Source organism: Rhinatrema bivittatum, chromosome 9, assembly GCF_901001135.1.
Source record: "Rhinatrema bivittatum chromosome 9, aRhiBiv1.1, whole genome shotgun sequence".
In the NCBI taxonomy this organism is placed as follows: domain Eukaryota; kingdom Metazoa; phylum Chordata; class Amphibia; order Gymnophiona; family Rhinatrematidae; genus Rhinatrema; species Rhinatrema bivittatum.
Window position 1 is genome coordinate 37,778,023 of NC_042623.1, and position 23,335 is coordinate 37,801,357.

Genomic DNA, 23,335 nt, shown 5'->3' on the forward strand with positions numbered 1-23,335 from the left:
CTCAATCATACATACATACTCTTTCACACAAACAGGTTTTCAATCACAAACTTACACATACAGGTTCCCAATCGTAAACTTACATTCATGCTCTCTCTCTCACAGGCAGGCTCTCAATCACAGACATACTCTCTCTTTCACATATACAGGCTCTCAATCATTCACATACATGCAATCTCTCACTCACACACACAGGATCTCAAACATACATGCTTGCTCGCTCATTCACTCTCTCTCCCCCCCACCCCCACCCCGGGAACTCGCGGCAGCAGCAGCCTCCTCCCAACGCTAACCTCCTTCATTTTCAGCCCTCGCGGAGGCGGAGTCCCATCGGCCGCGGTTGAAGCTCTTCATTTTCCTCCGAGCCGCGCTGCAGTCTTCTTTTCTTCGGGCCGATGCCGAGCGCACTAGCGTGGCCTCTTCTTGCCGCGCACGCACCCGATGCTCTCCACTTCCTCTTCCGGGCCGCGGGGGGGGGCGGGCGGGAAGAAGAGAGCACGCCGGTGCCGCTGACTCCAGCTGTCCTGCTGCGTTCCGCCCGGGCTGACAGCATTTTAAGCCCGGGCGGAAGAGAACCGGGGAGCAGCTGGGTCAGTGGGGGACTGGAACGTGTGGCGACACTTGTCTGCGAGCCAGATGCAGCCCTCAAAAGAGCCATATCTGGCTCGCGAGCCATGGGTTCCCGACCCCTGGTCTATTCCATGATACCATTGCTAGTAATAGCAGTGGCTATTTTCTAAGTCAACTTAATTAATAGCAGGTAATGGACTTCTCCTTCAAGAACTTATCCAATCCTTTTGTAATAGCTTCTTTCAGTTACAATCATGGATATTGTTTTTAATATGCAAAAAATTAACAGCGACTGATGAGATGATGGAAGATCATTGATCAAATGGCCATCCACTCTGCCAAGTTGTGCTCCTCTCTGGTACTCTACCATAGTGAGTAAACAAATTCCCATACTTAAAGGAACACCAGCTCAACCCCAGGCCTTGGTCCTGCCACTGCCCTTTACATCTGTCCCAATCAATTTTAAATTCCATTACAGCCTCCAACACCTCTACTGCTAGACTTTTCCAGGCCTTTTCTTCCTCTTTGGTTCTTACAAGCCCTATACTTCATCCAACAACAAGGCTCCCCTCTCATGTCTTATCGCCAAGTTTTGTAATAATTCAAACAACCAACAAAACTACTGAAGCTGTTCCTTAAAAACACTCGGCCACTCCATGCTTATTTATTTTAGGGTTGCAACCTTGGCCATTCCAGCCTTCTTGGAAACCCGATGCAAGAGTACCTCCCCATGGCCACTCGACCATGCACGTTATCCTAGTCTTCTTGAAAACCAGATTCTCTTTGGCCCTCTAAAGTCCCACAGAGCTGAATGAACACTCAAGACCCATCTCTCATTTCTCCCACCTGTCCTTCCCATTGCACTCTGTGTCAGGCCCAAACACGTGTCAATTTCAGCACAGTTTTGGTTGGTATTACCTCTGCCGGGAGGCTGTTCCACTCTCTCAAAGAAGTCTTCTCTTATATTTTTTCTAAACCTTCCTTTCTGCAACTGCAAATCATGATTTCTTGCCCTTTAATTTGTTTTTGTATGAAAATGTTTCACCTTCCTGTATTTTATTTAAACCTGGCAAATATTTGACCGTTTCTGTTATATCCCCTCCAGTGACCACATTTCAAGCATCTTAAGCATCTCTTTGTAGGGTTGGTGCCACAGGCTTTCTATAATTTCAGTAGTCCTTGCACCCTGTCCAGGTCCTTACAAAGGTATAGGCCAGAAATACACACAGAACTCAAGGTAGAGGATCTCATGAGAGACCTATTCAAGCCCAATATTGCCTCCTTTTTCCTGGTGATGTACAGTTGGCTTCCCCAGTTTTCTTACACTAACTGGGTGCCTTGCTGTCATCTGAGATGATTATTTCTCTCTTATCCGTTTCCAGTTCTTATCTTTCTAATTGATAAGTAGCTAATGGATATTTTGCAACCCAAAGTGCATGAATGTACATTTTTTAGCATAAAAATATGCCAGTTAGCTGGAACCTGCAATTTCATCTGCAAGTTGACATAAAAACTTTAATCCAGGAGTCCTAGGTAAGATTTAAAAAGGCACAAATAAAAAGGCACCTACCTAAGAAGATAACAGCTACCAGGAGGAATGACGCTAGTTTGGCGGGGGGCAAATATTTCTTGTCGTTGCTGCCTGGTATTGTTTGAGATTGTAATAGCCACATATTTTATTTTGTACTTATGGATCTTTTGATCATTTCATTGCAGCTTATGTTTTTAATGCTGCGTCTCAACTCGAGCAGTCTTTTGTAAGGTGATTAAAAAAAAATCTGGTCCAATAAATCAATAAAAAAAAAAAAAAAAGCGCGCAACTAGAGAATTGCAGGGTTTTGGCCTCCAACAGCAGGTGAGCTCAGAGCTCATTTGTGAAGACAGGAAGCACTCACCGGATCAGCAGATTCGGTTTCCTCAGCATCGCCATCTCCCGACAGTTCATGCAGAACGGTGTTTGCGATTCCTGAGAGACGACTCAACATCTCTACACTAGAAACAAAAGCAGAAGCAGAGAGAGTAAATCACCTCGGTAGAGAATACGTCAAACTAACTTGGAGAGAGAAGGGGAACGAACCCAAAGGTCTGCCAAACTTGAGCTCTCTCTGGGAAACTCAACTGATGAGCCAAATGACTCAGCCTGTCGCAGCCAATTTTGTCTCCCAAGGGAAGAAATGCATTTGCAATTCCAAAATTATCATAATCAGCTCCTAGAATTAGGGTCTGCAGTTTTTCAAATGTTTATCCTGTTCTGTTTTTTTTTTTCACAAGATATTTTTAAATAGAACTTTGTACAATTTTTCACAGGTTTATATTTCTTCTTTTTAAAGGCTTTTGATCTTTTTCTTCCAGTTCAAATCAGAACCAATACCTGGGGCCTTTCACCGTATTTTCAATACACCCACCCGGACCTGCAGACTGTTTGTAGTGTGATCACTACAGTTGAAGGTCTCGGGAGCCATGCGTCAAGACTGCTTTCAAATTCCTTTATGATGGGCTCTAAATCTGGCCACCAGGTCTCACACTTACTGATGATCACATACATACAGACACACACACAAACCCTTGGACAGATCAAAAATATTACCAAAATGTTAAAAAAAAAGATGCACAAAATTTCTATAAAGCTAAAAGATATGCTAAAAGACTGTCCAGGGTGAGGCTATTTTCCTTGGAAAACATTAATGGGCATTTCTTATGCTACACAAAAACATGTGGGGATCCTCTCAAGCCAAAGGGAAAGAGTTGACAATCTTCAAGGAAGGGATCCTCTGCTCAAATCATGAGGTGAAATTACAGACCATTATGTCAATGGAGACCATTACGGCTACAATATGAAGTCATTGCAAAATAAAACTGCACATGTTTGTTTTTGTTGGAAAAAAAAGTTACATGATGATGATGTAGCTTGACTGTAGGGATCAGTGCCCACAGCCTTAGGTTTCTATTACTGTGCTTTAGAACTGGCTCCACAGATTGTTTTTCTTCACCTTTCTTTGGATTACTACATAGGAGACGGTTGTTATGCAATCAGAATAAAGCTGCCTTCTAGAGACCTCTGGTCTCTTTCAAGCACTAGTCGGGTATATAAATAAATATTTTTATCATCTTTCTGTCACTCATTGTTTCTCAAAGTCCTAGTGGATCCCTCCCTCTACCAATTCCATGTGCTTTCACTCAAAGATACCCAGGTGTTAACTCTTCATTTACTACCACCACGCCTCCAGCTCCAGGTTATTAATGAATGACTCTTCCCCAGCCTCCCCCATTTATTTCCTATTGCAGCTCGAAACCCAAACAATTTGTTCATTTAATCCCATCTGTTCTTCGGTTCTTTCCATCTGTAAAACCTGTCTGTTAATAAATACTTTTCAAAACAATTTCAGGCAGCTAAAAGCCAGATCCATTCTCAAGAAATCCTATCTGGAAGATCATACTACCCCCTCCAATTCATCACTCAGTCTCATTTTCCAAAATGCTTAGAAAAGCTCTCTTTCAGATCCAAGATGGCGTCGGCAGCGTGACGGGTCTGAGCATCCTCCTCACCACTGGAAAGTTTCCGCTGAAAAAATGCCTCATTCTGCCCGCAAAAGAAGGGCCAAGGAGCGTCAGGCCTCCGACGCGACGGTGGCCACTTCAATTGTGGGTCCCGATGGACACCCATCTCCGAAGGACCAAGTTAGGGGCAGAGAGTTCGTTCAGTGATAGGAGGGGGAGGGGTGGGGGAAAGAGGAGCCCTCCTACACTCCAGAACTGATGACATCACTCTCCCCTGGGGAGAGATCGCTGCCAGAAAACCCAGCCGTAAGGCTCCTATAGGAGCGAGGAGACCTGGGGCTGGCTGAAGATGCCCTGCTGGAACCTGTTATGGAGAGAGCTTTGTCGATATTCCTGCACTGCAACTCAAAACTCTGGTAAAGCCAAAAACATTTACACTGGAGCTCATCTGGGAAGCAATGTATGATTTAAATAAGAATATGGTGACACAAATGGAAGTTTTGCTGAATACAGTGAAAGACACAAAAATAAGAGTTGATAAAATGGAAGCAGAAAATGTCCAAATTAAAAGCAAACTGTTAACAGTTAAAGCTGATCTGGGAAAAGTAAATGATCTACAATATGCTTTGGTGAAGGAACATCAGGTTTTACATTTTAAAATTGAGAACTTGGAAAATATTTCAAGGAGTAAAAATATTCGGTGTATTAACTTTCCCAAACTTCCGACATCAACACCAATGCAACTTTGGCAGAGACACTTAATGGAGGTATTAAAATTGCTTGAAGCTACATTACCTATTATTTCTAAGATATACTACCTTCTTCCATTGAAGAAAGTCTCCAGGGGAGAAAACAACGAGAATATCTTAATGCAGGAATTACAACCAGTTCAAGTACCAAGTATAAACATATCAGCGATATTAGAAGAGTCAGAGACTAACCTGGCGAAACCATCAACATTATTGGCGACTTATGTTAGAGTCTGATAAAGACTGGGTATTCAGAAAGTATTTCCTAAATAGATCAGAGGAATTTTTGGGTTGCAGAGTTCAGATGTTTCCGGATTTGTCTCGACAATCCCAAAAACATAGAAGAATTCTTATTGTTAAAACCTCAAGCAGTACAATTAGGGAAGTTTTTCATATTGAAATTTCCATGTAAATGTTTAGTAAAGCATAGAGGTAATACATACATATTTACTCAACCATCTCAGTTAATAGAATTCCTAGTAAGGGCTTAGCTCTTCACCAGGCCCTGAATAAGGGCGCTCCTATGGTGGGAATTAGATCTCCCAAGAATAATCTAACTGTCCTATAGTTAAATTACTTGGTTAAATATATATTTCCTGAAGTTGTGTAATCTTGGATCTCATTTGAGGGCTTGTTAGACAGGTATGATGATAATGTAATTTCCTGTAATATGGTTGTTTGGGAAAAAAATTATTTTTCTTTTCTTTGTATCACCTGTATTTCTACTCAAGTAATGTTTTGCTTGATGAATATGCTTGTAAAAGGTATAAATAGACAAAAAAACCCAAAAAACTCTTTGCCCAAATTTGTTCCTTCTTGCTCATAATAAACACACAGAAATATGATGGCAAAACAAAGACCATATAGATCATCTTGTTTGTCCTTGTGCCCAATTAATTTTGCTTTATAAAATTTCCAACATTCCCTCAGAGATCTCCTGCATTTATCTCATGCTTTCTTGAATTCAGCTCCTGTTTTTGTCTCCACCACTTCCACCAGGAGGCTGATCCATGCATCCACCATCCTAATCTTAAGATTACTCAAGTCTACCCCCTTTCAACCTCATGCCCTGAAAGGTGTGTTGAAGAGTGGATAAAGAGAACTTGTTTAAATTCATGCAAATCTGATACAATAGAAACACAGAAATGATGGCAGAAAAAGACCAATCTGCCCATCCAGTCTGCCCAGCAAGTTCCCACACTTATCTGTTTCACCAACCACCGAGTTCAGGGCCCTTGTTGGTAACTGTTTGATTCAAATTTCCTGCCATCCCCTGCCATTGATGCAGAGAGTAATGTTGGAGTTGCATCAAAGGTGAGCATAAGGCTTAATGGTTAAGGGTAGTAACTGCCACATCAAGCAAGTTACCCCGATACTTGTTTACCCAGACTGCACAGATCAATGCCTTGTTGGTTGTTGTCTGAACATAAATCCTCTTTTCCACATTTCACCCTGTCGTTGAAGCAGAGAGCAACGCTGTATATGCACTCAAAGTGATGTATCCGGCTTAACTGATTTAGGGTAGTAACCGCCGTAATAAGCAAGCTACCCCCATGCTTGTTTACCCAGACTGTAAAGTTCAGTCCTTGCTGGTTGTTGTCTGAATGCAAATCCTCTTTTCCACATTTCCCCTTGCCGTTGAAACAGACAGCAATGTTGGAGTTGCATTAACCGTGCGAAGGCTTATAGAGTAAGGGTAGTAATCACCAGGTAGTAGCCTCCATTCCAGCAAGCCACCCCCATGGCTCTTCTCTTCATTCCCATCCTCTAGCCTTTATGGATCCACAGTGTTTATCCCATGCCCTTTGAAATCCTTCACAGTTTTAGTCTTCACCACTTCTTCCGGAAGGGCATTCCAGACATCCACCACCCTCTCCGTGAAGAAATACTTCCTCCCTGGAGTTTCAAATTGTGACCCCTAGTTCTACTGATTTTTTTCCAACGGAAAAGGTTTGTTGACGACCATGGATCATTAAAACCTTTCAAGTATCTGAAAGTCTATATCATATCACCCCTGCTCCCCCTCTCCTCCAGGGTATACATATTTAGGTTCTTCAATCTCTCCTCATAAGTCATTTTATGAAGATCATCCACCTTTTTGGTCGCTCTTCTCTGGACCGCCTCCATCCTGTCTCTGTCCCTTTGGAGATACTTTCGCCAAAACTGAACACAGTACTCCAGGTAAGGCCTCACCAAGGCCCTGTACAAGGGGATCATCACTTCCTTTCTCTTACCAGATATTCTTCTGGCTTTAGCTATCGCCTTGTCACATTGTTGTTTCGCCGACTTTAGAGCATTAGACACTATCACCCCAAGGTCTCTCTCCTGCTCCATGCACATCAGCCCTTCACCCCCCATCAAATACAGTCCTTTCGGATTACCACACCCTAGATGCATGACTCTGCACTTCTTGGCATTGATTCTCAGCTCCATATCTTCAACCACTCTTCCAGCTTCCTTAAATCCAGTCTCATTCTCTCCACTCCTTCCAGAGAGTCCACTCTGTTGCAAATCTTAGTATCATCCGCAAAAAGACAAACCTTACCTTCTATCCTGTCCACAATGTCGCTCACAAAGATATTGAACACCCTGTTTCTCAGCAGAGTCCCAACACAGATCCCTGCGGCACTCCACTTAACACCGCTCTCTCTTCAGAGTAAGTTCCATTTACAATCACACATTGTCCTCTGTCCGTCAACCAGTTTGCAATCCAGGCCACTACCTTGGCACTCACTCACTTGGCACTCACTCCTAAGCTTCTCATTTTATTCACAAGCCTCCTGTGCAGGACCGTATCAAAAGCTTTGCTGAAATCCAAGTAGATGACATTGCGCGCTCTTCCTCGATTTAATTCCCTAGTCACCCAATCAAAAAAGTCAATTCGATTTGTCTGACAGGACCTTCCCCTGGTGAATCCATACTGCCTCTGGCCCAGCAATTCTTCTGACTGTAGATAGTTCATTATTCTTTCTTTCAGCAGTGAGTCCATTACTTTTCCCACCACTGAGGTGAAGCTAACCAGCCTGTAGTTCCCAGCCTCCTCTCTGCTCCCACTCTTGTGAAGCAGGACCTTCACTGCTCTTCTCCAATCACTTGGCACCACCCCCATTTCTAGGGATCTATTGAACAGGTCACGCAGCAGACCCGCCAATGCATCTCTAAACTCCATCAGTATCCTGGGATGAACCTCATCAGGCCCCAAGGCTTTGTCCACTTTTAGTTTTCCTAGCTCTTCCCATACATTCTCTTCTGTAAATGGAGTTACATCTACTCCCCTCCCGTTTCTTGTTAACTAGCGACGGTCCTTCTCCAGGGTCCTCTTTAATGAACACCAAACTGAAGTATTCATTTAATATTTCTGCCATTTCTTCGTCTCTCTCCACACATTGATCCTTTTCACCTTTCAATTTCACTATACCACTTTGAACTTTTCTCCTTTCTCTGATGTATCTGAAAAATGTTTTGTTACCTCGCTTTACCTCTTTGGCTATCCTTTCTTCCGCTTGACTTTTTGCTGTCTTGATTACTTTCTTTGCCTCCCTCGGTTCCACCAGATATTCTTCCTTGTGATCCTCTTTGGGATCCCTTATATTTCTTAAACACTGTTCTTTTAGCTTCTATTTTGTCAGCCACCTCCTTTGAGAACCAGATAGAAAAGTAAAGAAAAGCAAGAGAAAAATGAAACCTAACATATAAATTAGTTACCTTGGTAATTGCTCCTTTTAGTTTGGTCCATTGTTGTTCCACATCTCTCTTGTTCTCCCAGCCTTCTAGTTCTTCCTCCATGTACTTCCCCATTTCATCAAAGTCTGTGTTTTTGAACTGCAAAACTCGGGTCTTCGTGCTTCTTCACCGTATCTATTTGTGATATGAAACCATACCGTTTGATGATCACTGGTGCTGAAGTGGGCACCCATCTGGACATTAGAGACATTATCTCCATTAGTGAGCACTAAGTCGAGTATAGCTTCCTCCCTCGTGGGTTCCATTACCATTTGTTTGAACAGAGCCCCTTGCAGGGCATCCACTATCTCTCTACTACTGTTAGATTCTGCAGAAGGGATTTTCCAATCTACATCCGGCAGATTAAAATCTCCAACAATCACTTCGCCCTTCTTTCCCATCTTTTGGATGTCTTCAACCAGATCGCTGTCAAGTTCTTCCTTTTGATTTGGAGGCCTGTAAACCACTCCAATAAAAACGGATGCCCCATCATCTTTTTTTTTTTAGGTCGGCCCAATGTGCTTCTTCTTTGCCCCATCTTCCTTGCAGCTCAGATGCTTGGATATTGTTTCTGACAAAGAGCCACTCCTCCCTTTTTTCTGTCCTCTCTGTCCTTCCTTAATAAGCTATAGCCCGGTATTGCCTTATCCCAATCATGAGATTCCGTGAATCACGTCTCTGTGACAGCAACAACATCCAAGTCCGCCTCCACCATTAGGACTTGCAGATCTGGGATTTTATTGCCCAAACTACAAGTATTTGTGCTCATAGCTTTCCAGCTTTTCTCGTTCAGTTACTGCTTTTCTTGACAGTAATGCATTTTTATCCAAACGAAAATAAGCTCTCTAAAATTTTGCACGTTCATTGACTCTCTTGAATTTGCACATATTGGATCAATCATACACAGGCCTTTCAGCTATTTACAGAATTATATCAGCTACTAGGCCTCCTCTTCTTCATAGTACAGATTCTGAGCTGCCCTATTTTTGTATATCAAAAGAATAAGAATCCTAAGAAGTCATTTTGCTGCACTATACACATAAGAAATCCTACAAAAACACAAAACAGATTTACTCTCAGCATTACTGCACAGCAGAGATCTTGTTCCAAGAGAGGTTCATCTGAAGGATACCAGAGTCAAAGCACCGTGTTTCTCAGCAGAACCCACGAGAGCTTCCATGGGTTACGTTATCTGCTGTTTGTGCACATTACTCCAGTGTTCCCTCATGACAAAGTCCTCCAGGATTTTCTTTGTTTGCACACACAACAGAAACACCATATTAACAGGAAGAGAGAAACCTTTTCTCAAGGATGACAATCAAGTTCTCAATATATTACAGACAAAAGTTCCCAACCCACATCCACGCAGAGCCCTTCGGGAATTCCAGAGTCCTCCCTCACTTCAGACTGCACAGAAGAGACCCCTTGCAAAACAAATTAGATTTTTGGGGAGAATCCCAATCAGCATATCCTTAAAGAAATATCTTGCATATGACAAGGTATCTATATGTTGCACATAATACATTTATAGCATAATAGGGTAATGGAGAGATTGTATGTGTGCACCCGGGTGCAGAAAGCTCCTGGCTCTTAGAGAATGAGTCCGATCTCTGGAGGATAGATTGGCAGGCCTGGAGGAGCTGAGGAAGACAAAGAGGTACACGGATGAGACCTTCAGGGACATAGCAGTCAAGTCTGAAATCCAATCTGGCAGCCCCAGTGCTGCCTTGGATCAGAAAGGTCTCCCGGTTGGAGAGGATCACCCTGGTGTAACAGGAAGTGATCCTGTAGCAAGGACCTGCACTCCAGGTTATGCATTGGCCTCTTGCACTAAGGACAAGACTCCCAGGGCTACTGCCCGGGAGGGAAGGGTTAGGTCGGCCATCATAATTGGTGATTCAATTATTAGAAATGTAGATAGCTGGGTGTCTGGTGAACATGAGGACTGCCTGGTAACTTGCTTGCCTGGTGCAAAGGTGGTGGCCCTCACATGTCACCTAGATAGGATTATAGACAGTGCTGGGGAGAAGCTGGCTGTCGTGGTACATGTAGGCACCAATGAGAGGAAAATGTAGGAAGGAGGCTCTGGAAGCCAAATTTAGGATTTTAGGTAGAAAGCTGAAATCTAGAACCTCCAGGGTGGCATTCTCTGAAATGCTTCCTGTTCCACATGCTGGTGCCCAGAAGCAGGCAGAGCTCCGGGTCTCAATGCATGGATGATGCGGGCTCCACCTTAACCAGAATGGAACCAGGCTGCTGGCACTAACTTTCAAAAAGGAGACAAAGCAGCTTTTAAACTAGAACAAGGGGGAATAGCAACAGTCACTCAGCAGTGCATGGTTCGAAGGAAGCATCTTTTAAGGATACTAATGAAACAGGAGAGTTAGGGCATCCCAACAGAGAGGTTCTGACAAAAGTAAAAATAGTCCACCTGAACTAAAGAATTCCAAATTATCCATATCAACTGAAAAGAAGGTTGTTAATACAAACAAAAAATGCATTTTGAAATGTCTGTAAGCCACTGCCAGAAGTCTAAGAAATAAGATGGGAGAGTTAGAGTGTATAGCAGTGAATGATGAGAGACATAATTGGCATCTCAGAGACCTGGTGGAAGGAGGATAACCAATGGGACAGTGCTATACCGGGGTACAAATTATATCGCAATAATAGGGAGGATCAACTTGGTGGGGGTGTGGCACTTTATGTCCGAGAGGGTATAGAGTCCAACAGGATAAAGATCATACAATAGACTAAATGCTAAGTAGAATCTATATGGGTAGAAATCCCATGTGTGTTGGGTAAGACAATAGTGACAGGAGTACACTACCTGACCAAAATGATCAGACAGATGATGAAATGTTAAGAGAAATCAGGGAAGCTAACCAATTTGGCAATGCAGTAATAGTGGGAGATTTCAATTAACCCAAAATTAAAAGGGTAAAATGTAACATCAGGACATGCTAGAGACATAAAATCCCGGGATGTAATAAACGACTGCTTATAGAGCAATCGGTTCAGGAACCAACTAGAGAGGGAGCCATTTTAGATTTAATTCTTAATGGAACGCAGGATTTGGTGAGAGAGATAACGGTGGTGGGGCCACTTGGCAACAGTGATCATAACGATCAAATTTAAACTAATAACTGGAAGGGGGACAATAAGTAAATCTGCAGCTCTAACACTAAACTTTCAAAAGGGAAACTTTGATAAAATGAGCAAAATAGTTAGAAAAAACTGAAACGTGCAGCTGCAAAGATTAAAAGTGTACAACAGGTATGGATATTTTTTAAAAATACAATCTTAGAAGCGCAGTCCATATGTATTCCACACATTAAGAAAGGTGGAAGGAAGGCAAAACGATTACCGGCATGGATAAAGGGGAGTTGAAAAAGGCTATTTTATTTAAAAAAAAAAAAACAAAAAACAACCTTCAAAAATTGGAAGGAGCTGCCATCTGAAGAAAATAGGAAAAAGCTTAAGTGTAAAACATTGATAAGGCAGACTAAGAGAGAATTTGAAATGAAGTTGGCCACAAAGGCAAAAACTCATAATAAAATTTTTTTAAAATATATCCAAAACAAGAAACCTGTGAGGGAGTCGATTAGACTGTTCGATGACTGAGGGGTTAAATGAAGCTCTTAGGGAAGATAAGGACATTGCAGAAAGACTATATGAATTCTTTGCTTACTAATGAGGAGATTCAAGTTCCAGAGATGGTTTTCAAGGGTGATGAGTCAGATGAACTGAACCAAGTCACTGTGAACCTGGAAGATGTAGTAGGCCAGATTGACAAACTAAAGAATAGCAAATCACCTAAACCAGATGGTATCCATCCCAGGGTTCTAAAGGAACTCAAAAATTAAATTTCAGATCTATTAGTTAAAATTTGTAACCTATCATTAAAATCATCCATTGTATCGAAGACTGGAGGGTGGCAAAGAAAACCCGATATTTAAAAAGGGCTCCAGGGCTGATCCGGGTAACTTCAGACCAGTGAGCCTGACTTCAGTGCCGGGAAAAATAGTGGAAACTAATCTCAAGATCAAAATCGTAGCGCATATAGAAAGACATGGTTTAATGGAACACAGTCAACATGGATTTACCCAAGGGAAGTCTTGCCTAACAAATCTGCTTCATTTTTTTTGAAGGGGTTAATAAACATATGGATAAAGGTGAACCGGAAGATGCAGTGTATTTGGATTTTCAGAAGGCATTTGACAAAGTTCCTCATGAGAGGCTTCTAGGAAACGTAGAGAGTCACAGGATAGGTGGCGATGTCCTTTCGTGGATTACAAACTGGCTAAAAGACAGGAAACAAAGAATAGGATTAAATGGACAATTTTCTCAGTGGAAGGGAGTGGGCAGTGGAGTGCCTCAGGGATCTGTATTGGGACCCTTACTTTTCAATATATTTATAAATGATCTGGAAAGAAATACGACGAGTGAGATAATCAAATTTGCAGATGATACAAAATTGTTCAAAGTAGTTAAATCACAAGCAGATTGTGATAAATTGCAGGAAGACCTTGTGAGACTGGAAAATTGGGCATCCAAATGGCAGATGAAATTTAATGTGGATAAGTGCAAGGTGATGCATATAGGGAAAAATAACCCATGCTATAATTACACAATGGGGTAGATTTTTAAAAATTGCGCAATCGCGTACTTTTGTTTGCGCACCAGGTGCGAACAAAAGTATCTGGATTTTATAAGATACGCGCGGAAAATCCGGGGTCGGCGCGTGCAAGGGTGTGCACATTTGTGCAACCTGCGCACGCCGAGCCCAGTGCGCGCTGCCTGTTCCCTCCGAGGCCGCTCCGATTTTGGAGCGGCCTCGGAGGGAACTTTCCTTCGCCCTCCCCCCACCTTCCCCTCCCTAACCCACCCCGGCCCTATCTAAACCCCCCCCTTACCTTTATTCCATGATTTACGCCTGCGAAAAGCCGTAAATCTGTGCGCGCCGGCCGGCTGCCCCGCTCCGTGTTCCGGTCCCGGGGGCTGGTCCGGAGGCCGCGGCCACGCCCCCGGAATGAAACTACGCCCGCGTCGCCGCCCCAAAACGCCGCGTCATTCTGCCACGCCCCCGACACGCCCCCTCCCGCCCCTTTTAAAAACCCCGGGACTTACGAGCGACCCGGGGCTCTGTGTGCACCGGCAGCCTATGCAAAATAGGCGCGCAGGGCTTTTAAAATCCGCCCCAATGTTAGGTTCCATATTAGGTGCTACTACCCAAGAAAGAGATCTAGGCGTCATAGTGGATAACACATTGAAATCGTCGGTTCAATGTGTTGCGGCAGTCAAAAAAGCAAACAGAATGTTGGGAATTATTAGAAAGGGAATGGTGAATAAAACGGAAAATGTCATAATGCCTCTATATCGCTCCATGGCGAGACCGCACCTTGAGTACTGTGTACAATTCCGGTCGCCGAATCTCAAAAAAGATATAATTGCGATGGAGAAGGTACAGAGAAGGGCGACCAAAATGATAAGGAGAATGGAACAGCTCCCCTATGAGGAAAGACTAAAGTGGTTAGGACTTTTCAGCTTGGAGAAGAGATGGCTGAGGGGGATATGATAGAGGTGTTTAAAATCATGAGAAGTCTAGAATGGGTAGATGTGAATCGGTTATTTACTCTTTCGGATAATAGAAAGACTAGGGGGCACTCCATGAAGTTAGCATGTGGCACATTTAAAACTAATCGGAGTAAGTACTTTTTCACTCAACGCACAATTAAACCCTGGAATTTGTTGCCAGAGGATGTGGTTAGTGCAGTTAGTATAGCTGTGTTTAAAAAAGGATTGGATAAGCTCTTGGAGGAGAAGTTCATTACCTGCTATTAATTAAGTTGACTTAGAAAATAGCCACTGCTATTACTAGCAACGGTAACATGGAATAGACAGTTTTTGGGTACTTGCCAGGTTCTTATAGCCTGGATTGGCCACTGTTGGAAACAGGATGCTGGGCTTGATGAACCCTTAGTCTGACCCAGTATGGCATGTTCTTATGTTATGTTCTTATGTAATCTTCTTACCTTTGTGCTCACCAGCTCTCGGGGATCCCGCAAGGAAGCCAGGGTTGGGTGTAGGCCCCTCAAGAAAATTCTTATTTGTCCTCAGATTCCAGATAAAGGAATCACTGTCCCTAAAAAAAAGACATTTTTCAAATATATTCATATTCTTCCTAAAATGGAAGAAGTGGTTTAATTTTTTAATCCAACGTGAGCACCACACTTTATGGCAAGTCTGTATGAACACATAATAAGCTTAAATTCAGCACCCCATGTTAAGAAGCCAATTTTTGACAGTTAGAAATCAAAAACCAAGGAAATCATCATGCTAAAGGTGAAATTTTATCTTACCTGATAATTTCCTTTCCTTGAGTCCTGCTAGACCAGTCCTTACTCATGGATTTTCCTCTCCACAGTTGCTGGAGAGAGAGAGGACACATCTTTTTCCCTTGTGACATGAAAGTCCATCTATAAGTGGGAGGTGTGACCTTAGGCAGTTGCCAATAACCTTCCGTCAGAGCAAGAAAGGGATAACTACCTTATGCTAATATTTATTTATTTGAAGAGTTTTATATACCGTTATTTGGAAAGCCATCATGTGGGAATAAAAACCAAAACCCAAGAATGCAGTGGAAAGAGAGAGGGATCCCTTGATCCATGTTTTTCTGGTATCTGTGAGCCAATGAAGAGAAAAAAAATATTTTTTCTTCTTTTCCCTATCCTCAATTTCTTTCTTGTTTTCTTTCTGAAAGGAAGGGATGGAGTTTGAAGCTTATGTCCCCCCCCCCCCCCTCAAGGGGATAGGAACTGAATGAAGAGTTAAAAGGAGATAGCACATGCATTCTGCTTTGTGCTAGGATCCAGCAGCACTGTATTCCTGGGTGGGTCTTGAACTGGTCTAACAGGATTCAAGGAAAGGAAATTATGAGGTGAGATTACATTTTACCTTCCTTATCTTTCTGCTAGACCAGTCCTTACTCATGGGGGATACAGTTCCTAAGCTGTTACGCAATTTGGGCGGGAGGAATAGAGTACTGCTTTGCTTCGAAAACTTCGTCTGCCTTGGCCTGTATGTCCAACCTGTAATGCTTAGTAAAGGAATGCAGAGAGGACCAGGTGGCTGCCTTAACGAGGTCTTCTGAGGCCACCGATTATACCTCGCCCCATGACGGCACCTGTGCTCTGGTGGAGTGTGCTTGGAGTATAGCTGGGACCTATTTACTTCTAATTAGTTAAGCTGAGGCTATTACTTCTGTGATCTATCTGGCTACTGTCAGCTTGGAGGCTGTTTCTCCTTCCATAGATCTGCATGCAGTAGAAATAGCATGTCAGTCTTCTGGAAGGAATTCATGACTTGTAGGTACCTTAAGAGTTTGTGCCGGTTATCCAGTAAGTGAAGTTTGGAGTTTCTATTTCATAACTCGGCGTCCTTAAAGGCCAGAATGGATACCACCTGAATCAGGAGAAATAGGGACATCACTTTAGACAAGGAAGGAACAAGGCGGAAGGGGACTGTGACCAGTGTAAAAGTCAGGAAAGCGTCCCTGCTTGTATCTTAGAGTTATGTCTAATCGAACAGATAGTCATCAGAAAGGCCATCTTTAAAGAGAGATCTTTTAGAGATGCTCATCTTATCGGTGTGAAGGGTGGCCCCGCAGGAGTGCACTGCAGAAAAATATTAGCCCAGGGTTTTTGGTTTGTTTTTTTTCAAAACCTGCCTTCAGGGTATCTGATAGCCTTATGTGCTTTCCCTGCAGGATGTGTTTCAACAGTTCCTAAAGGCACACCAAACTGACCCTTCAGAGAGATGTATCATGTGACCTGGAGCCTGGCAGAATTGAGCCAAAAAATCTGCAACATAAAATTTCACATTTTCCCTAAATAACCAAGTAGTAGAGCACATCATAGACAGAGGTGAGCAAACAGAGCTTTGGGCCCTCTTCCATCCATGCAACTGGTTGCCCTATATAGGATTCCTGGTCTGGTAAGTCTCTTGCCAACCAATCAGCTCTTGAAACAGTTGCCATGTAATGCGACAACCACACTGTCAGCCAGTGTCAGACACACAAAACACCCACTTTGTGTCAGAGAGGGTATGTGTGTCTCTGACACAAAGACACCCACCCACACAGACACACACACACTCTCGCTCTCACTTTTTGGGTGTGTAATAGAGACAGTGTGCATGTAGCTATCTTTCTGCATCAGAGAGAAAGAGCCCACCCAACCACATACTCTGACATACACATTCCATCGCTTTGTTGCTGCTCATAATACTTAGAGAGTGTGCCCCCGCTGCAGCACTGCCGCATCATTATGTAAAACGTTTTTTCCAACATTCCCACTCCAGGAGACTCACTAGTTCCACAGCCAGCTGACCCTGTCAGAGAACAGCCCAGCAGACAGAAGCTTCCCCGGCACTGCACAGGCACTTCCTCTTGGCTTGCTCCATCCCTTTCTGTAGCAGTAGCATATCTCCATTTCTCCAGTGCATTCCCACTGACTGTGCACTATGGAGTATGCTGCTTTTATGGTTCCCCAGACTCTGCACTGCCTGCCTACTCTTCAGGAGACCAGACATGATCTATACTGTTCCTCCAGGGCTTAAAAGTAAAAATGAAGCCCTGGCCGAGAGTGGGGAGAGCTACAGGACCCAAAGCAGCACAGCTCCAGAATCCTATTTTCCCACATGGAGCCAGTGCAACCAGGGCTGGTATAAGGATATAGGCACCATAAGTACAGCCTTGTACCCACCTTCAGCCCCTCCCCATATGCAATTAAAAATTATGCATTTATAACAGTTTTAAATTAAAAAGGACACTGTCTTATTAGGTAAAAATATCACAACATGCACATTAAATTTACATGTACTACTGTGGTGCCAACCAAAAAACCCTGCAAAAATGTAAAAAATAAAGACACCTGGATCCCATATTACATTAAGGCTACTGTAACATGTTGAGTGTGGGCTTGACTCTCGGAAAGCCTTGGGTAAACTAATTACACTTAAAATATAATAAACCTCCAAAACCAAAATTAATAGTCAACATTCAAACAGTGATATCCATGAAAAAGCAATGCTAGAAATATTACACCAGGCCCTAAAACACCAATACACCTCCCATTTGGAAAATAGAACAAGCTAAGCTACTATAGATCCCCACCACAGAAACTACATGCTAGCAGAATACCTCACCTCTGTCACACATGCAGATTAGACCAAACAGAAACATTACCACTTCTCATAAAACATCAAACAATGAATTCAAGAAATATAAAATCAGCAATAGTACAGCCAAAGTATTAAAAAATAAATTTTGCAAAACAACTGAACTACCTCAATCTTCCTAACTGGGGGTCCCTTAAAACTGTCCCATCTTCAACAGGAATAGTCATTTTGAGGGCAACTTCTGAAACTAGGGTATCTACCCTTGGAATCCTTAAGAGATTATTCCTATCTTCTAGGGATAAGGGGTAGATCTTACTCATGAGTCGGTCACCCTTCAAACCCCTTTGGGCGGTGAGAAAGCCCATGCCATTAACACCATAATTTGTCAACGCTGGGTGAAAAAGGAAGGCTTTTGGGGGCTTCTGGATTCCTTGTAGGATGAAGTCCCCTTCCATGAAGTCATCTCCCTTAGAGCCACAGATTTTCAGAGCGGCCATCAGGTTGATGATTAATGCTGATAGGTTGTCCCTGTGAAACAGCCTCACCACGGAGGACTCTTCTTCCTCAGAGGCCACTGCCCTTCTTCTGGAGAATCCAGGGGGAGAGAGTGATCCAAGTCTTCCCATTATAAGGAGTTTTGCATGGTTTTGTATGTAAAGGTCTGGGCAGAAGAGCCTGAGGTCTTCTGGAGGTGGACCCCCATGGTTAGTGGTATGAGAGGGTCCAGGTAAGGAAGGGGTGGCCCCATTCCAGGCTTTTGCATAGCACAAAAGGCCTGGTGCATGAGAAGCATAAATGCTGGAGAAAAGACTCCCAATGGAACCTGAAGGGATCCCTCCTGTGGGTTTTGAGGGACTGTATCAAACCCACACCTCTTGGTGATGGGAAGCGGAGGCATCAAAGAAAGTAACCCCAGAGGTAAGAGCTCTCGTTCATATCAGAAAGGAGCTGCTCGGGAGAGGAGGAGTCCAAACTGTGCTCAATGTAATACCACTGGGCCCTTTCTGGGTAGATGGAACCCTTAAGCCATGGCCCATACATCCCATTCAGGGGCAGGTGCAGGCCTGTACAGGGTGCAGCATCAAGGACTATGCAACTAAGGTCACATAGTGGAGTTTGGTGATAAAGCAGTTTGTGCTGGAAGACACAGTGGAAGTAAGTCAGGGCTATTTTCCCAGTGGGCCCAATGTGGTTTGGAGCATCCTGCAATTCCTCCAAATAACAAGGAATAGCCCTTGAGGCTTGACGGCAAGGTCTCCCAGCCGAGAACTCTTGGGTCATTGATTTCAGCCCTCATTACCCCTGGTAAAGCCAAACTGGACATTTCCTTCAGACATTTCAATTATATATTGAAAAAAAAAAAAAAAGTGTGTGTGGGGGGGGGGGGGGGGGGGGGGGAACATAGGGAAATCCAAGAAGGGCCAGATGAGTGGAGAAAAAAAAAAGAGTGAGCCTGCTTTGGTAGAGGGGAGGATGGCACGTTGATGCTGCAGAAGTGTAGCTCAGGTGAGCATACCCGGGTAGCAGGCAGAGAAGGCAGAGAAGGAATTCTTTTTTCTATGGACCCAGTGTACATGTCCAGATGGCCATGTGGTAAGGAAGACTGCAATTCTAGTAAACAATGTGTGAGCTTCGAAAGCCCTCACGATCAAAGATAGTGCTTCCCTACAGGAAGCAGTCGGTTCTGAGGAGGAACTTCTAGGGACACGAAGCATGATCAGGGCAGTGGATTCGGCTCCCCTTTCTCTCCAGCTCTGGCCTAGAAGGGCCAACATTTACCTTGGCAGCTTAGCAGCACTGGACTTGGGAAGGGAAGCCAGGTGAGGAAGCAGTAGAAAGTAATACAAGACCTCTGTAGTATACACCCTAGAGATGGTCATAAGGCAACATGGTAGGGATGTGACTGCCTACCTGTAACAGTTGGGAAGGGTTAGAAAGAGGATAAGAAACAAAGCTGCACTTTATAATAGAGCTAAAGCCATCAACGGATTAAAGGTGGATGGCACATCCATCTTCACTACAGGCCTGAGCTGAATCCCTAGCTGTATCATTTATTTCTTAAAAGAAAAAAAAAGTTTCCAAAGACTGCCAGAGGGCAGATGCATGAAGACAGTGAGGCCAAACTGTATTGACCATGTAGCACTGAATGATCGCATGATCAGGCCATCATCAAGGTTGTAGCTATTTTGTGGGAGTTGGGAGGGGGGGTAAAGAAAGGAACCAAAAAGGAAGCCTCATGGGTCCACTCTTCACCTCCACTGGGTGAGGACCATCTGTATCGGACCGACTGGGAATGTTTTCACATCATAAGTGATGGATAGGTCATAGTGCTAAGGCAGCATGGTTAGACCTTCATCTGGGCTTCCCCTAGTTGAGGAGCCTGTGTCTTGTTCTCACAGTTTGCCCACAAAGAGAGGGGCCATGCAGGCAACAGTGGATCAGTGACCTCTGGTGGAAAGCCATAGTCCCAGTCCCAGAGACGGTAATAGAATATGATCTATAAATATGTTTTCCGTTTCTCTTTGTGCGGTCCAAAAAAAAAAGTAGAGCGACTCATTTATGTCAGAAGAGTGCAGGTCTGATACAATATAATTAAAAGGCCTGGGAGAATGGATTAGTGGTTGAAGGATACATCATTTGTTACAATCATCAAGAATACCATTTACAAAACTGAGTCGTATTGGCCGCTCCCACTGTATTAAATTTCTCCACCGACAGCTCCCAGAAATTCTGCACCCTGCCAGAGGTGTGTGCAGCACTGCTCACTGGAGAAGAACTGGCACCATTTCACAGCATACAGACTTGAACTGGTCTGTGTTTACAGTCCCCGAGGCAGCCTCTTCCCTTCAATTTCATTTTCAAACAAGAATCACAGGAGAGAAAGCGGCATAAAGGAAAGAGAACTGATAGGCTAACCCTCAAGAATTACAGATAAAAAACAAAACAATTTACCTTCTACCTGCTCATTGACTTAGTTGCTCGGCAAGCTTGACTGAGGTTTAACAGAGATGGTTTTACAGAGTGGAACTAGCAGTTATGAGTGAGAAGTCAGACTGACCTATCACAACTAGTCATAAGAGCCATAGAAAAACACAGAAACAGAGAAAAAATGATGGCAGATAAAGTCCGTAAGGCCCATTTAGTCTGCCCAATTTCATTCCTGTGGTAGTACCACAGATTCAGTTAGCTCTGGCATTCCATTAAATACCTCATACTGACAGCAATCCTTCTCCTTACAAAGATTATGCAATCCCAAGAAAAAAGGAAATATCTAACAGTAGGATGACATCATTGTTAGAATTCATATGCAATAAGCCCCTGCCCTAAAGAGCTTACATTTTAAGTGGGTACATGAGGCAATGAGAGATAAAGTGACTTGCCCAAAATCACAAACAAGCCGAGCTAATAAAGCAGCACGGAAAATGGGTGCTGTATTGAGCACCTGCTTTCTTAACATGCCCCCAGCCACTTCTCCTGGGTGCGTGATTGAATATCAAAATGAGGGGTCACGCTGTCAAGGAGGCGCTAGGGACAAATGTGCGTCTCTAGTTCCTCCTCAGCAGCGGGCACCCAGGAGAGGTCGGCTGTCAGCGGGTTAGGAAAACAGATGCTCAATTTTATGAATGTCCCTTTTCCTAACCTGTGCACAGCTCGTAGTATCACCACTATATTAAGTCGGAGGAAGTACGGAAAAGTGGTGCTTGCTGCTTTTCTGTACAATTTTTTGGGCTGCTCTGGGTACGCGTTAATTTCTGAGGGTAAAAATGTGCAGGTCGGGCACACTTTTTTTTTTTTTTTTTGATTGAGGGAGAATAGCTAATAGCCTCATCAACATGCATTTGCATGTAACGAGAATTATTAGTTTTGCAGGGTTAAACAGTATGCTCGTCTGAGCGCACTCTATTGGATCGGCCTGAAAGTGTATCAGTGAGGGAACTTCCTCCTTCTATTGGCTTATGATGTGCATTAAAGCACAATCTGATAAATATCTTCCTGAAAAGGAATTAAACTTGTAAAAGGGGGGGGGGGGGGGTTCTGTTTTAGATGTATTTAGACTGATAGAATGATTTCAACAAAATGAGGAAACCTAGAGGAAAACAGATTCTGTTGCCCACTTTGCATGTAAAAGTTTGGTATATAATACCATTTGGCCTTAAGAATGCCTCTGCTATTTTTCAGAATTAACAAGATACAGTGCACTGCAAAATGGCTTACATGTCCCCAAGTCTAGTAAGCTCTTTATTGGAGCATTGTATTCAGTTTTGCAGTCCCACTTAAAAAAAAAAATAGAGAGAAATTGAAGATCATCCAGCATATACCAATAAAAATGATTAATATGACCTATCAGAATAGGCTGAATGAGTACATCATTTATAATTCTATGTCCTGTACTATTTAGCAAATGCTTTCTGTATTTTTATGAGCAGACAGCCATAATCTGTAACTTGCTCTCTCTCTTCCAAATCAAGAAACGAGTTTTAAAGACCATATACTATCAACCCCTGCCTATAAAGGTTTTTATGCCAAATATTCGATTTAGAGGATATACAGAAGACATGTAAGCCGGGCAAGGGAGGGAGATGACTGAAAACAATGGATACAAGGACAACCGACCAGTTAAAGGGCCCAATTTGCTCCTTATTATCTGTCCACATCTACGATTTTACCTCTTCCTAAACAGGAAATCAGGTGACATGCAAAACTTTAAAAGCCTTTTCACTACTCTTGAAAATGTTGTATTTACTATTAACTCTTTTTAAGTCAACGCAAATATTTTTCTATTTAATGACATCCACTGTCAGGCAAGAGACCAGTGCTTGGTTTTTGAGGAACTGGAAACTTGATCAGCTGCTCACCTACCTTCAACGGTTATAACTCCCGGATTCACCGCCACTGGAACCCGGACCCTGTCTCCTGCTAAGATCTAACGCGCCGCCTCTCAGCCACATCAGCACACAGGAAGCAGATCCGTACTTCCGGGTAGCATCAAATCCCGCCCCTCGTTCTTTATTATCGTGCATTGAATGCACTTGACTGGAAGTTATTTGGGGTTTTCGCTGAGTTTAATGCTGTCTTTTTTTTTTTTTTTTAAGTCGATACTGGCCCTTTAAGCTTTCCCTTCCCTGTGCTTTGTGGCAGCGCTGCCGGACAGGCGGGTAGGGCGAAGGAAGGGTTAATCCTGTTTTAATATGCGCCACTGCCGGGGGCGTAAACCATTTGCGTCTGATACGGGAAGGAAAGAGCTGCGCCAGTGCGGCCAGGCGTACAGTAATCATCGTGCTTATACGTTGATTGGACCCATATACGATCACGCAGTCCTACAAGTGTGAAAGATCTGTACGTTTTCTCTCTCTCGCTCTCTGCTCACTCTGTCACCGCGCGGCACCTGCACAGAAAGCCACAGCGAGAACTTGCGAGCGGAGGCAGAAGACAAACTAGCCTGACGTGCCCGGCTACCTCCCAACTCCATTTCCTGGTTGTCTGCAGCCAATCGGCTGAGACTGACAGAGTCCTCTGACCTCGCCTCCTGTTTCCTTTGCAGCCAATCAATTGAGTCCTTTCTCCTACCGTATTAAAGTACTAGGAGATGGGGAGGGGGAGAAGTGGATGCGTTGCTG

The 23,335-nt window shown here is 43.5% G+C and overlaps 1 protein-coding gene across 2 annotated transcripts in view; it reads right to left on the minus strand.

The window, feature by feature from the left end:
• GOLGB1 (golgin B1) overlaps positions 1–22,755 on the minus strand; it is a 137,418-nt gene extending 114,663 nt beyond the window's left edge. Inside the window, exons 1-3 of one of the 2 annotated variants that reach the window (XM_029616979.1) lie at positions 22,578–22,755; positions 14,573–14,682; positions 2,466–2,562 (exon numbers count right to left, since the gene is read on the minus strand). In XM_029616979.1, coding sequence (XP_029472839.1) covers positions 2,466–2,555 — 90 coding nt within the window. In that variant the 5' untranslated portion in view covers positions 2,556–2,562; positions 14,573–14,682; positions 22,578–22,755. The remainder of the gene's footprint in view (positions 1–2,465; positions 2,563–14,572; positions 14,683–22,577) is intronic. The other variant, XM_029616978.1, reaches the window with a different exon arrangement.
• Between the last annotated feature and the right edge of the window lie 580 nt (positions 22,756–23,335).